Here is a 16,926-nt window from a genome sequence, read left to right on the forward strand (position 1 = left end):
TCGAGGAGAAGTACGAGAAAAGAAAACCCTGCAAAACATTCGTTTCTTAAAATTTATGAAATAGTTTTACACTTTTCCTTTTCACAGATGACATAAATTATCGTAAACTAAAAGACCTTTTCGATCTTATTATGAAAACGACACTTATTCGTTCAGCCTTGGTTTCCCTGCAGTTGGGGCGTTGGAATTGTACCTGCTGTCCATATTGCATGATCGTAAATGGCAACTAGATATAGGATATCTTTTCTCTTTTTCCTACCTACCTTTCTTCTTCCTCACGTCTCCCTTGATATAGCCTCATTTTTGGCCTTTCTGTTTAGCCCTCGTATCGCAGGTAGACTCCACATTGTATTCCCTGGCCAAGACACACCAACGTTTTTAAAAGTGGTAGGTTCTGCTCGTGCTTAGTGCTCAGCATACAAGGAGTAAGACGACAGGTTCATCCTCGGTAGTATAATGCGACCGGGTTGGGTATATTGTTTGGTGTCTTGGACGGCATATCTCAATGATATAGCACTGTAAAAAGGACAACAGTTTCACTATACAAGAAGACACAACACGAACATACCGCAGTCTCCCAAAACACGCACCACGCACTTCATACTCTACACATCTTATACATTGGAGGCCGTCCTTACAAGATCCTGACTGTTACTAAGACGTTTCTTAATCAAACAATCAAACAAGCAGAGAGATCCGGATTGGTTATCTCAATTTCTGTCGAAAAAGAAATTGTATATACGACCAAATTTTGAAATTGAAAAAAAAAACTATTTTTGAAAATATCATAAAGGTTTCATTGGGTTTTTTCTAATCAAAACGGCATCTATAATGTTCAGCAAGCGGAACTATTTCTTCGGTCATCCTGACTATTGTAGATACTCAACTTAGCAACCATCACAGGCTTTTGACGACGAACACACAAGAGTGGAAAAATGTGTAAATGTATTAATTGAACAGTGTTTTGATTGCATTAAAGGTAATATGAACGCAATTATCATTAGTGTGATCAATGAATATCACGATGATGAGCATTATCTTTTATTCATTAATCAATTATTCAGGTCGCTGACGTTTGTATTATGTAGTTATTCAGATGTATCAATGAAAGTCGAACACCCTATATCAACGTTGTTTATAGGCAGTTGAATGCCTTGTGGGAGCTGTGTGGGACGCTGTAGACAGTATAGGGAAATCAAGAGGCTCCGATATAATTTGTTTTAACTACAAAAAAGTAGAAGGGAACGAATGGAAAATCATTTTCATTGTAAATTCATATATTATGTTTTGTTTTTGTTGGTTGTGAGCAGCAGTGCCATAGTTTTGAATTCAAGTCATACATTCCAAAGATTAAATCTTGTTACGCCGTCGGGCAGTGGGTATTTACTCACTGCATCAACAGGCATCCGTACTGATTTCGAATGTGCAGCGCATGTATAACCGAAGAATGTCAATCTTTTTTATACAAAAAAGTGGACAAAAACTGTGAAACCTTCTCACAATTGATTGGTTCTGTGACCAACGTGGACCTATCTATGACTGAAATATACTTTTACAAGACTGCAGGTAAGGAAGAAACACAATTACTATACAAATATGTTAATATGAAGTGTTATCATATCGAAAAGAGAGATGTTATGCCGATTTTATAAAAAATATCTAATGTTTGTTTTATTTTAGCTCTGCATAATTGCTCCGACCTTCCAGCTACTTATCCATCGGATGCATACCCGGTAGCTTCAGCAGACGATATGCCTAACACACTGTTTTGTAACACGGAGACAGCTGAGGGGCCCTGGATTGTAAGTCTTAAGGCTATATTTTCTCCACGCTGTTTACAGGAGAATCTCCGTAAATATTACTTAAACTCACGTCAGGAGAGGATAGCGAAAACGACGTTACCTAGATACTGAATATTGATATTGTTAATGTATAAAGTAAGAAACATATCACTCTTATGCATTCCTATGTCTTAACTTTCTTTCAATCATCAGAACACCTATTTTTCTCTTGTTCATAGAAATACTTTCCACAGGAATTACATCTCAACATTGAAAACAAGTGTAAGATAAATGTTCCTAGTGTGAAAATAGTTCCAATCATCAACAATCATTAGACATACCAATGTAAGTATTACATATATTTTTAGGACGTTAATATGGCGTTAATTAATGAAACAGACAAACAAAACAATGCATTATTTATATTTCTCGAACCAGTACAGGATTTAGCATGTGCCAAACAACCCGATTATAACATCTCAGAAAAACAAAATTGTGTTAAACTCATTATTACTATTACACAATAGAAATTTGGAAGTGAAGCGTCAAATAATGAACATAAGATCATTGAGATAGATTGATTGATAGTATTGTACTCAATACCGGATGCTACAAGGCGATAATGAAACAATGCCACTTAAACATCTATTCTGCAAAATATTGCATTTTATTTTGCGTTTGTAAAACAAAATGATACAAAGTTAGATTTGACAGAAGCCTAATCTTATAAACCATTGCAATTAAATATCCAAACGTGAGCAGATAACCGTAGGTCTATACAAATATCCATATAACAGCTGATATTTATGTACAATGTACATGAATGCTTCTTAATTGCATATAACGCTGTTATCGCATGTTATATACATATAATTAATTTGCGCGCCTAAAATCAATTAAGTTTCTGTTATAAATATTGATAAATATACTAAAAGAGACCGTGTTTATAACACAATCTTCATATCCTTATATAAGCATATATAACCTGATATTGCATTAATTGAACATTGACTACACAGGTTATACAGAGAAAATTCAGCGCTCTCGTAGATTTTCAACGCACTTGGAACGAGTATAAGAGCGGTTTTGGTGATCTGCATGGGGATTTCTGGATTGGTAAGTTGAAGATAACTTTAATGCGATGCCCATTTTATTGATAGATTTTATCAGAAAATATTACGATTTTTAATTTTTTGTTTTAAACAGAAATCGGGTTTTTCCAAATTAATTGAATATTCAAACAAGGATATCTTGAATAAATTATCTTAACTTTGCAATCGACAAATGAAATCCTGAATATAAAATCCAAATAAACGAAATAAAATTTAATCCGAACTGCTTAAAGTGCTGTAGCTAGGATCAAATGAGCAATTCAAATCTATTACAATATTCATATAGTGAATTCTAGGTAACACCGCATAATAGACGATTCGTCTTTATAACAAAGAAAATATGGCGTGAATATAGTGCAAACGTTTAAAGTTGCGTAGAAAATTGATTGATTGGATATGCTGCATTATCAAAAGTTTTCAAACAATGTGTAACTATAAACATTGATGAACGTTTGTAGTTGGATAAGATTTTTTTTTTCTGCCAGGTAATGAATTTCTTCACCGGGTTACCAGCATCTCTAGAGTCTTGCGTATTGAACTGGAATTCGTTGACGGGTCCAAAGGGTATGCCCAGTATTCAACTTTCAAGGTCGCTGGCGAGGATCAAAAGTACCGACTTGTAGTACAGGACTATTCAGGCGATTTAGGTAAGAGTTACCTACAATATATCGGGTGGACATACTTGTCAGATAACATATCCGCCGAATTTAAATGGTTGGTAGTGCAATGAAACCCAAATTTCAGTTTGTTTTGCCTTCAACATTTTTAGAAATGATTTTATATGAATGACACTCTCTACATATCTATCGTTCTTTTGTTATGGAGGTAGACGCATGAGCAAAATCTTAGCAATGCCTTTGTATTGCATTGTGTGATGTATTTTCCTAGAGAAGCATGCTTTGAGTTGAACGTGAGCTCTTATCAAATGCTATAGCTACATACACATCATCAGTTTATGCATATTAGTTCTGTGTTATTAACAATATCTTTTTTATTTAAACATATTTTAATGTGTAATTTTATATACAATGGGATTGGGCACAAGTTTCCCAACTTATATGAAGCCCTCTCCCTACAGAATTAAATTAATTTTATGCCAAAGCATAGAGAGAGAGAGAGAGAGAGAGAGAGTTTGTTTTAACATATGTATATAATTACTTAATTTATTGATATGTATTTGTAATCACTTCTGATGCTGACGACCGAAGTTGTACTGATCGCTGTTCTTGTCACGCTTCTTAACTTATAGTTCATCACATCCAGTGCCTTGGTTTCTTTCTTCTGTCACTTTGTTGCTTTCTTAATTACGTTTCTCTTCGGTCGTCGGCATCGGAATGATATTTTTAAAAGAAACATTTTTTTAATAGTTCATTTTATAAATAAGAAACGTAAGAGGGGAAGGAGGGGGTTAAAACCTATTACAGTCAGTTATATATTGTTGAGAGCTCTGACATATTGTAATGTTATCTTCAAGAGATGAATCTGGACTTCCATGTAGTAGTTTGTTTGTTTGTTTGTTTGTTTGATTAACGCCCTACTAACAGCTATGGTCATGTAAGGACGGCCTCCCATGTATGCGGTGTGTTACATGTATGTTGTGCGAGGTGCGTGTTTTGGGAGACTGCGGTATATTCATGGTGTGTCTTCTTGTATATTGGAACTGTTGCCATTTTTATAGTGCTATATCATTGAAGCATGCCGCCGAAGACATCAAGCAACACACCCCACCCGGTCACATTATACTGACAACGGGCGAACCAGTCGTCCCACTCCCTGTATGCTGAGCGCTAAGCAGGAGCAGAAACTAAGAACTACCATTTTTATATACTTTGATGCGTCTCGACCAGGGGACAGAACCCAGAGCCTTCCTCACAGGGGCAAACGCTCAACTCAATGCCAAAAGTGAGGCGGTGCCAAGGGAGGCATTAGGAAGGATAAAGTCAGTTAGGAAGAAGAGAAAAGATAAGATCCCAAATTCAGTCGCCTTTTACGATCATGCAATAGGTACAGCAGGTACAATTCTAACGCCCTACCTGCAGGGCAGCCATGTGGTAATAGCTGCAGGTCTAAAGGAATGAAGTTGTTTAATGTTCGAAATAATTGAATTCTCTGGTCAGCGTAAGTATTACATGTAAAGAGCAAGTGATTCCACATTGACATTGCTTGTAACCCATTGAGTTATAGCGGACTAAAAATATGCTTTCAGTTTGGTACTAAAAAGGATTTGAGATGTGATGATTGTAGTGATACGGAAATAACGATATATATCTTATCATTGTAGTTGACAAATTCAGTAGCGCCGATGGTTCCTTCTTCACTACGACCGATGTTGACAATGATCAGAGTCCAGGCAGTAACTGTGCCGATGATTTTGGTGGCGGTTGGTGGTACGGGTGGTGCAGTCCAATTAACCTCAATGGCGGGTATAAGAATGATCAGGGCTATGATCTGTTTTGGAACCAGAAGTCCGTTAAGAAATCTGAAATGATGATTCACTAACTAGGTTTATGATAGTGCCATGTGTGTTGATGGTAACTGCTATATGTACTACTGTAAACCGACTTTCTTTCGTGTGCGATTTATTTTTTTCGAATTTTGCGATCCAAATACATGTATCTTCGCAAAAGTTGATCTCCGCGAACTGAAATTTACATAATTGATACTGATTTCAAGCAAATTTTAAATCCGCGAATATCAACTTTCGCGAACTTGTTTTAAAATGGAAATCGCTAAATTAATAAGCCGCGAACTTAAGCTGGTTTATAGTATATGTTTTATTATGAACTATTCCCATTAAATTGGCTGTTTTCGTATTCATAGTACATAGTAGAGACAACCAATTTCATTTTTACTAACAGTTGTGGTACTTTTTACTTTGTACAAATTAATTGGCTTTTCCGTGTATGAATATATATTTACTAAATGTACGTCATTTTTTTCCAAATGATATTTATAATACCTCAAATGAAGCGAAATTATCAACTTTAAAATTGTTGAAATTATTGCGATTATTGATGACATCACAGACGTTTAATAATTGATCATATCTTGATACTATCTATAACGGCGCTCGGGTCATTTGTTTTCATAAAAATAGTACATGTGCTCCGTGGTACACGACATATTGTACATTATAGAAAATAAAGACAAATGTTAGACTAGTGGCTTAACTTTTCTGGTTCCAATTCATACGGAGGTTAAGGAGTAGATAATGAACATCGAAATTTAATATATTGCTATGAAAGTGAGATTAATCATAAGTTGTTCATGTGTGGTCATTCTCAGATCACGTGTACTATGTACGTGAGACAAGCTGAGGGGCTCCAGAAGGGGGCATTTGCTTGGGTTGTTTATCTAAATTATAGTTTCCTTGAAACAATCGCATGGATAACTTTCGATTGATGTAAACTATGGAAGATGCCAATTATGTTTATATGTTTTCCGATTTCGTGGTGTGGCGAGGCAGAGCTCAATTTGATCAAGGCTTACTTTAAGTTCGGTTACAAGCTCTAGTGTGAACTTTATGGGAAGAGCGCAATTTTAATTTATTGAGAATTTATTGTGTTTTTATTGTAAATTAAAGTTTTTAATCATATAACGCATTGTTTCTTGTTTTGTCTGAATTGTAATTATCACTGTAAAGAGACTGGTCCTCACATCACTTGACTCACATCATGCTCACAAACTACCTCATAAATATCTTTATGGGCCTTTGTTGAGGTCTATATGGTGTTATATCGCCCGTAGTAGAAAAAATAATGACCGAGGGCGTAGCCTGAGATCATTATTTGAAATTCTGCAAAGGCGATAGTATACAATTATCGACCAATTTTCAGGTGAGTTGTCAATCCGAGTAAGTGATATATCTCGAGGCCGGGGGCCGAGCGAGGGTCATATCATTTTCGAGGGTGGATAACTCGCCGTATCCACCTGAAAATAGGTCTATAACTGTTTTATTATATGACATTTACAGGATAGTAACCCGGTTCTTCAAAAAGACTAAACTACAATAAACAGGATGATATTTGCAAATGTTCCTTTCACAAACTTAAAGTAGTTAATCTTTTACATGTAGTACATGTATATGGTAAATATCCAATTGTTTCTCGCTAATATTTTATACTAGTAAAAACGGAATATTTTATCGCTGCATCAACTTCCCGTCTGGCATTCTTGAACGTTTTCCATAAATTGAAGTTTGCAGTTGATCACCTTTGATCGCAGTAAACTTGCTGCCTTCAGCCATATATGTTGCCGACTATGTATAATGACGTCACAATAGATTAATCTGACGTCATTGAATGAGGAAACTCCCGTTACGCTATATTTGGGTACGACTCGACGTCAAAAGTGATTATGACGTCACATCTAAGGAGTTTCCCTCGATCTATTTTTGACACAGGTTACTGGACTCGCGAGAGGTATCTCGATTGAGTACAGTAACCTCGCGTGCTTTTCGCCGCCGATTTCGAGGTTGATATCGATTCTGAGAAATGTATCGGCCAATCAAAACAGAGAAAAACACCAGTCATATAATAATGGAGAATAGCTTTAATGTGTTCCGAAAGTTCAGTAATATTTAAATGGTTTGATTACGATTTTGACTAGACTGGTTCCCGCCTCAGTTACCTCCCTTGCGTACGCTTCACTGAGGACCGGTAGCGAGTAGCCATCTTGAGTGAGAATTCCAACTCCAGAGTAGTGCGCATCATTTCTGCGCATGCTATGTCATCATGGAGACGGCTACTTCCGTTAAGAGAAAATAACGTCATTAACGTCGTTCCTATAAACACTTTAATCTCTGTTAGCACGAAATAGCTTCAAAACTTAAGACCTTATTTACTTTTGTTTATATATCGTTCAAATAAATTATTTATTCTTTACGTGAAGATCCGTCGCTTCGTGCGTAAAGGGGTTTCCCACGTCCAAAAAAGTGATGCCCGTGAACCGGATATGTAGATTGACCAATCAGAAAAATCATCATGGTTACCCGCTACCGGTCCCTAGTGAGCGTAGCGCAGCCTGGCGGAGAGCAGAGAACTAAGGGAAGGGAACCAGTCTAGATTTTGACAATAAAAAACAATAATATTTTTACTTTTTAACAAATAAAACAAAATGCTATTCCGGTTTTAAATGTCTGATTTTCAAAAAACCAGGTAAAATCGCTTATTTTCTTCCATGCTTTCAAAATGGTTAAATCATATTAACTAGGATAACTGGACATATAAAACCATAATATAATGGTCAAACTGTGTATTGATGCAAACATATGGTATTTAAAAGAATACCCTTAACAGTAGTTAGCCAAGAGGAAATGCCTTTAAACCAGATGTCGCTCTGCCGGCAACAATGAGAAAGCAGGAATTTTCACTCTCTATGTATATATGTGTCTGCCTACAGTCTGTTGCGATATATTACACAGTTGACTATATACAAGCATATACATTTTTTGCTTTCTTTTCTGTTATAAATATTCACATCAATGACTTTTGTGTGCTGGTAGAGAGAAATTGTATTCGCATAGTTTTTGTCTCCATCAGTAAAAGGTTTAACATCATTGTGTACTCAAATGCCAAGAGTCTTTCTGTGGTTTTTATCACCAGTGCATCGACGTATATAGCTAAACATATCTATTATTTAGGAATCGAAACCAGGAATACGATCACTTATCGGAGGATAGTTTTTTTACGCGCATCGGCTGAAAATACTCAAAGGTAGTTAAATTGCAGTGCAAACACGATTCGTCAAGAGATATGACTGTTTTGCTCTGTTTAATTTCATGTAGATTGATATGGTAATGGGTATCGCTTTCATGAGAAATATTTCGAAACAAATAATCATGGGTATATCTACATATATATATATATATACATCTTACTAGCAGTTCAACCATGCTTATCGTTATTATCAAAGACAACAAATACACTTTGGGAAAATACTAGACATCAAATATTCACTCCGTACCAAGCGATGTCGATTCAATGTTTTAAAGATAAACATATTTATTCTGAGAAACTTAAGAACTTAAGTTATTCGTCGTAATGGAAATATTGATAATTAGCATGTTTTATTTTTGTGTAGGAGGTTCATGTAACAGGGCCAAAGATGTATGCTACCAGCCAGGCTCGAACCCGCGACCCCGGTCTCACTAGTTCACCGTTCTACCGGCTTAGGTAAAGGGAAAAAACCAACCCCAAAATGCAATGCTAGAAGTTGACTGTATCACTAGGTATAATTAAAACCTGCTACAAAACAGCTAGTCATATTGAAGGATTTATAGCTAGTTTTCCTAACTTGACGGATGAACGGAAATGTACATCGTACGATAGTGGATTTGTTCATCTGTGGCAGTATTGGACTGGGTCGATCATCGGTGACCAGGTAGCTCAGTGGTAGAGCATTCGGCTAGTGCTCAGAGGTTCCAGGTCCGAATCGAGATCTGGCTGCTAAATTTACCCCTCTCCTTGGTGCCCGACTAAAATACCCGCGGTGGTGGTATAAGGGTTTCGTGGACTTGTTACGTCATACTTGTCCGCGGCTTCACAAGGTAAGCCTACTACATACTTTATCTATGTATATTCAACATATATGTATGCGTTAGGTTTGAGTTTTTTGCAACGAAATGTCTATTCTATCTTGATGATATAGATATTTTTCAGTTTCAAAATATTCCATTAACTCCATTTCAAACAAGCAAATCTAACTTTAGATGAAATAGTTACATGTAGTTGAATTTGATGATGATATCAAAATGATTTTCTGATCAGTCTTAATAAGGACGTCGATGACTATAATATAAATCCTTGATTATTTCATAAATTGAGATAACATACTATTTAAAATTATGGGTACTGTTTAAAACAGTGCAAGGTAACACTGGCTTGTTACGAGTAAAATCACAAAAATAAGCATGAATAGATAGCGTTTTCTTATTTCAAGTTTGAAGTTTCTGCCGTACGATACAAACACGGGACTATTTCAAAGTAAACAAACAGAAATATTGGAGTAAATGTAAATAACTTATATCGAAAAATAATATATCCTTATTATTGCCATTGAAACATGTTCCATAACGTTAACTGGATTAAGTAGAAATACTTTAATGATATTTCTTATATATATGTTTCAAAATTACAGTATAAATGCAGAATTGATTTTTTATAAAGGTATTGTTTATATTAAATATTTTTGTAGAGGTATATAAGTCGAACGACTTACCCTGCGTTCCCTTTGCAGGTTTGTACCAGTTGTATCGATACGAATCTGTTGTATCTCAAATGGAACGCGCCGTACCAGCAGAACTGTACCGGTACAAGTGGTTCGTTTTCAGAAGCGTACCACTTGGATCCAAGATGGTGGACTCGAGATTTTTTTATTTGTGATCGAAAAATGTCTGTGTTGAAAACAAGACAGGGATTATTTATATCTAATAAAATTACATATATCAATTTTATTTGTTAACAACGAAAATTCTTGGCTTTCATATTCGGAGCGTATTTTTCATATGGGTGCCGCCATCATGGAAAAATCCAAATTCCATTTGGCGGTGCCATATCAATTTAGTACAACTGGTACGAACGCACGGATTGTGTGGAACGTGAGTAATGGCGTGCGAGTCTGGCCTAACTAAGTTATGATTGCCTGTTTCAAAAGATGAAAACCTTTTTGAAACGATCCAAAATCACATTTCAAACTCCTGCTGCTGAAAATGCTATACACCGTTTGTCCTATACTGGCAGTGTAAAGGCTTTCAAGCAAGACAAGACTGATCTATTATTCCGTGATCAAACCCAAGCATACCACTTAACTTGCCGAGGGTTAGGCTGTCGTGAACCTCCTCCGAGGGTAGAGATATTCCTGTCCTACACTCTAGATATATATTGAATGATTATTTTGCTTCATCTGAACCCCCCCCCCCCCCCCCCAAATATTCTACGCGTGCAGACTGTCTTGCCCTGGGTACAACAGCGAAATCTTACCTTTACGGGAAGTGCGGAAATCTCTGCGGGGTAGGATGTGTTATCTTAACCAGGATCTCTTTTTAGAAATTCCGATATCTCTGAAGAATATGAAGAGTTTAAAAAAATATACTCGTCTTTGTATATAAAGATACAATCTGAATTATTATGCAATTTTTATTGTCTTGGGAAGAATGTGTGCATGTTGTTAAAACCATTCTGTTGGAAATTTTAATGTGTAAATGACGTTTTTATCCTTAAAATTCATATGTATCCAGTTAGCAATTCATTATGCATGCATGACGCCAGTCAGCGTAGCGTGGTGTAGTGTTGTGTTTTAACTTTCTGAAACTGCTAAAAAGAAATTACTTACGATTCCTGGGTAATGGATATCTATTGACAACATTCCAGACTTATGTTGCAGATTCTGTACTGTCGTATGCGGTCATTTATACCGTCGTTCCTTAACTTGAAGTTCAGCCTCAATCATCAAAACTCACACACCGTCGTTCCTTGATTTGAAGTTCAGCCTCAATCATCAGCACTCACACACCGTCGTTCCTTGATTTGAAGTTCAGCCTCAGTCATCAGCACTCACACACCGTCGTTCCTTGATTTGAAGTTTACCTCAATCATCAAAACTCACACACCGTCACTGATTTGAAATTCACCTCAGTCAACCCGTCGTTCCTTGATTTGAAATTCAGCTCAGTCATCAAAACTCACACACCGTCGTTCCTTAATTTGAAATTCAGCCTCAGTCATCAAAACTCACTCACCGTCGTTCCTTGATTTGAAATTCTCTCAGTCATCAAAACTCACACACCGTCGTTCCTTGACTTGAAGTTCAGCCTCAGTCATCAGCACTCACACACCGACGTTCCTTGACTTGAATTTCAGCCTCAGTCGTCAGCACTCACACACCGTCGTTCCTTGACTTGAAGTTCAGCCTCAGTCATCAGCACTCTCACACCGTCGTTCCTTGACTTGAAGTTCAGCCTCAGTCGTCAGCACTCTCACACCGTCGTTCCTTGACTTGAAGTTCAGCCTCAGTCATCAAAACTCACACACCGTCGTTCCTTGATTTGAAGTTCAGCCTCAGTCATCAGCACTCACACACCGTCGTTCCTTGATTTGAAGTTCAGCCTCAGTCATCAGCACTCACACACCGTCGTTCCTTGACTTGAAGTTCAGCCTCAGTCATCAGAACTCACACACCGTCGTTCCTTGACTTGAAGTTCAGCCTCAGTCATCAGCCCCCACACACCGTCGTTCTTTGGCTTGAAGTTAAGCCTCAGTCGTCAGAACTCACACACTGTCGTTCCTTGACTTGAAGTTCAGCCTCAGTCATCAGCAATCTCACACCGTCGTTACTTGACTTGTAGTCCAGCCTCAGTCATCAGCACTCTCACGCGGTCTTTCCTTGATTTGAAGTTCAGCCTCAATCATCAGCACTCACATAACGTCGTTCCTTGACTTGAAGTTCAGCCTCAGTCATCAGCACTCTGAATGATTGGTTTCTGTTGCTTGAACCAGTTATTCCAGAATTACAGATATATTGTTCTTTTTTGACTGAAATAACTTACGTGCTGTCAATTTGAATATACATACATTATATCCAGTCGTACAAAGCATGGGATCTTACGTTCATTCGCAAATGGAATATTTCGGCTTGCTGCTGCTCCATGTAGCTTGTGTTGCTACAGTTCCCACTTCAATGCAAGAATTCAAAAGATTGTTCCAAATTCTACCTGAAGATAACAGTATGTATCTTCTCAAGTCAACGAGCGGGATTAAAAGTAATATTCATTGTGCAGTAATGTGTCTTAGTGAAGTATGCATGTCATATTTTTATCAGGCAGAAGACAGAAAATGTCAGACCTACTCACAGTTGGTTGGGTCAGGGACCGCGGTGGCCATGCCCGCGACCGATATGTACTTTTATAAAAATCTAGGTAAGGTCGTACATGAGTATGTTACTTTCTTGAACTTGTGTAATTCTTATTACATAATACCTTCATAATTAGCTGGTTGAAAATAATACTACATGCACAGGTTCTCTCTGCTCTGTTTTGGTCGGCATAACTTACAGATAATTCAACAACATTAAATTTGTTTGTCGATAATAGCATTTATTAACTAAATGCCAATACTAGAGAAGAATTTTGTTTCATAGTATTACATATACCATTTAGTATATTCCTAATCTTTTATAACCAAAAGATTGGAAAAAAAATTACACAACGCCACAAACTTGAGTGCAAATAACAGTGCTCAAGTACCCCCATCCAAGTTCTATACTGATATTACAATATAGATTGATTTTTCAAAGCATGAAGTCGTATAAAGATTATCGAAAAAAAAATTGTATGTCTTTTTTGGTATTTAGATATGTACCATCATTTTTGTAGTCCTGCGCGAATGTTCTGACCTTCCCCTCGGTTATCCTTCACGTGCATATCACGTGACGAGACCTGATGGTGTACCCCACACAGTGTTCTGTGACATGGACGAGCCTGATGGGCCCTGGAATGTAAGTAGCGCGCCCTTTAGATCTTAACATAATGTCGTACGTCAAAGAAGATATATAAAGTTTTTGTTGTTTTGTTTCTTCTAGTCTTTTCTCACTACAGTTCACTTCTTTATAATAGACAAATCAAAGAAGAGTAACCATGGTAACACAAAAATGAAATTCATTAGGTAGACAATGCGTTTTGTTATATCATTTGCGACCTGACTCATGATGTGTTTAACTAATGTTAAAGATGCTCCACCGCTGACAAACGTTATTTTTTCACTATCAAAAACATGAGCAGACGATTAAGTATTTTTATTCAGTTAAAAAAGTTACTTACTTTACACCATTACCACCATTGAAAAGTTTGAGCTTCAATTTAAAAATATGAAAAATAATTAATTGCATCCCGAAAAAATTCCATGGCACTATATCCTATATGGAATGAAGTACTGATTGCTCATGCACCAAAGGCAAAATAAATTATTTTATATTATTTTTTATGTTAATTAGACATATATATATACACGATTAAACACCAATTATTCATTAAGTGATGAATATCATTTATGCTCTGTCGGCGGTGGAGCATCTTTAAGGATCTTCTCTGCTGAGATGTTTTCTTAGGACTAACGCTATTTCTAATAAAGATTTTGGAAATATGAGGTTATACAAGGCTATACTAAGTGACGTTATGTGAGATTTAACATGAATTTTCCTGCTGTGACTATACATATGGCAAGCTAAAGTAATGTGTCCCAAATAAGTTGTCTGATAGGTAACAAACCAAACGTTTTTTCTGAAAACAATAATAGAATCACACGATCAACCCATTATCTTTTAACCAAAATAGCAGCATATGTTACTTCTAAACGTGAAGTTGAAAATACTCCATTTTCCCAAATTTTCGACAGATTTATTGCTTCATAAAAATTGTAATGACTAACGTTTTTTTAATATCATAAGAATCTTTGAAACGAGTTATAACAAAAACTTGATATAGCCGAAATGTCGTCACACCAGCGAAAAAATCGAAGTGAAAAAGGATGAAATTTCGCCTTTCTACAATGTTTGAGAAACGCTCTTTTTTCAAAATGGCCAAATAATTTCACAAAATTTGTGTATAAAAAATTCTACAAACAACAAAAGTCTAAATATCACCACGTTCCTAATATGGTGAATTGCTACAATCAGAGGCAGTCGTTTTTTGAAAATCACAAAATTTCTTTGATCTATGAGACTTCAACGAGACTGAAACCTCTTTACTTCTAAATTTGAACATTATTTATTGATTTTTATGCTTCGTGTAGTCGTTGTGAACATTATACTAAACATGGGATCAGTACAAATAACAGTAAGATATAAATGTTTATCTTTTGCTTCCATAGAAATGCTTTTGGTTGTACTCTGTTCAAGGTCTGACACAACAGATAATCAAGTTCTGGATTAAAAACAGCTACAATATTGCTTTCACCATATCAAGGCAATAATATGATTAAATATCAAGTTTTAAACATGATATCGACAAAATGGATTTTTTCAAGAGTAGGATAAGACCTGTTAATGATCTCTTTGCTTTTCAGTATACTTTGTTGTTACAAGCCTTAACGAAACTGTTAAAATAAAATTAATTTACAAGGAGTTCAGATGAACTTTTTTGTATTATTTGACGAGTTTTAGTTGTCTTGCATAGAAATCTGCTGCTAATTGAAAAGTATTAGATAATTGTTCATTGTTAAAGTATAAAATAGATTATCTTTACAACGCTATGTCATACATTTAACAGGTAATGCAGAGAAGAATAAATGAACTCACGGATTTCCAACTTACATGGGATGAGTATAAGCGTGGGTTTGGCGATCCGTATGGAAATGTCTGGGTTGGTAAGTAGAAATCTCACCTGACGTGTACCTGATATCCCGCACGCTATATTCAAATTATTACCATTAAGATAATCTATCTAACAAATGTTTTAATGATGTAGACACTCTGATTTTAATGAACATGAATACAGAATTAAAACAATGATTTAATACGTAAAAAAGTAATTTCAATGTGCGAGCTTAATACATGTTTTGACAATACATTTCAACCAAATCTCATCGCATATTGTCCTTTTAAAGGCAACGAATTTCTCCATCTGCTTACAAAAACCCCTAGAGTTTTACGAATAAACATGGATTTTGTGGACGGTACGAACGGGTATGCCCAGTATTCGAATTTCCAGGTTGCCGAGGAAGCTAACAAGTACCAACTTGTTTTAAATGGATATTCGGGCGATAGAGGTAAGTCAGGCAAATTTAACTACTACTACATACACATTTGGTATGGATTGCTTTGTTTTGGGGAATCAAACCCGACACCTAGAGATTGTTCAAATATGTACAAATGTATCAACACCCTTCCTCGGAAAGAATTAGATTATCTAGGCTAGACTGTGTTTGTTAAATCTCCTTAGTATATAAACAAAAAAGGGCTGCGATGGCCGAGTGGTTAAGATGTCCCCACATAACACTACATGTCATCCACCTCTGGGTCACGAGTTCGAATCCCATGTGGGGCAGGTACTGACCGCTGATCGGTGGGTTTTCTCTTGGTCGTCCGGCTTTTCTCAACCAACAATCCTGGCACATCCTTACATGACACTGGCTTTTAATAGGACGTTAAACTAATAATAATATATAAACAAAATATTGATGTCTTTCTATAGCTGTCCTTTATACGGTATGTAATCATGTTAGGATGTTTTTCCCATTATATGGTGTGCAATTTTCAAAGCTACGAAAATTACAGCACATCATATAATGAAAATAACACATCACATAATGATGGAAAAGAAATTCTACAATGAAGATGTAATATATTTTATTAATTTTTGTCATACAGGCCATAACTGAACAACTTCATATCAAACGTAAATAAATCCTAATTTATTAATCATACTAGGAGATTACATTGATGAAGCCGATGGTTCCTTCTTCACGACGACCGATGCCGACAATGATCAGAGTCCAGGCAGTAACTGTGCCGATGATTATGGTGGCGGTTGGTGGTACTGGTGGTGCAGTCCAATTAACCTCAATGGCCGGTATAAGTACCAAGGGAATTACGCACTGAACTGGAAACTCATCCGTGTAACAAAATCTGTCATTATGTTTCGTTAGTGGTCGGTTTATCATCGTATATTTAAAATTGTGTACTTTTATTGTTCGGGTGAAAAGTAACATATTAATTGGTGAACTGGTTATTCGGATCGTCTAAGCTTTCGATCAAATAGTCTCATCAAACGCCAGACTTTTGAAGTACATGCTCACGGTTTAGTTCCTGTTTTTTGTGTGTTTTCTTGCTCTACCTTTCCATTTTTGGAGTGTTACGATATATATTGTGTACATGCTGGATATAAACCTTTACAACTCCGGGACATTACTGTATACAAACGTTATTTGTTGCATGAGAGGAACCGAAATGTTTTGTACGATGTGTATTTGAGATAATAATGAAAACAAAAATGATCACTTCTTCTTTCTCGGTTCAATATAAAGATCTGAATAATATTTTCC

General features: G+C 36.3%; 1 protein-coding gene across 1 annotated transcript; it reads left to right on the plus strand.

The window, feature by feature from the left end:
• The first annotated feature begins 1,223 nt into the window (after positions 1–1,223).
• Positions 1,224–16,673, plus strand: LOC138319469 (uncharacterized). Its single transcript, XM_069262625.1, has 9 exons — positions 1,224–1,802; positions 2,801–2,897; positions 3,379–3,540; positions 5,175–5,374; positions 12,710–12,806; positions 13,263–13,384; positions 15,153–15,249; positions 15,490–15,651; positions 16,313–16,673. Exons 1-9 carry the CDS (start codon positions 1,752–1,754, stop codon positions 16,528–16,530), a joined length of 1,206 nt encoding a protein of 401 aa, XP_069118726.1. The 5' UTR covers positions 1,224–1,751; the 3' UTR covers positions 16,531–16,673.
• The last annotated feature ends 253 nt before the right edge of the window (positions 16,674–16,926 follow it).

This window comes from Argopecten irradians, chromosome 3 (assembly GCF_041381155.1).
Source record: "Argopecten irradians isolate NY chromosome 3, Ai_NY, whole genome shotgun sequence".
NCBI classification, from domain to species: domain Eukaryota; kingdom Metazoa; phylum Mollusca; class Bivalvia; order Pectinida; family Pectinidae; genus Argopecten; species Argopecten irradians.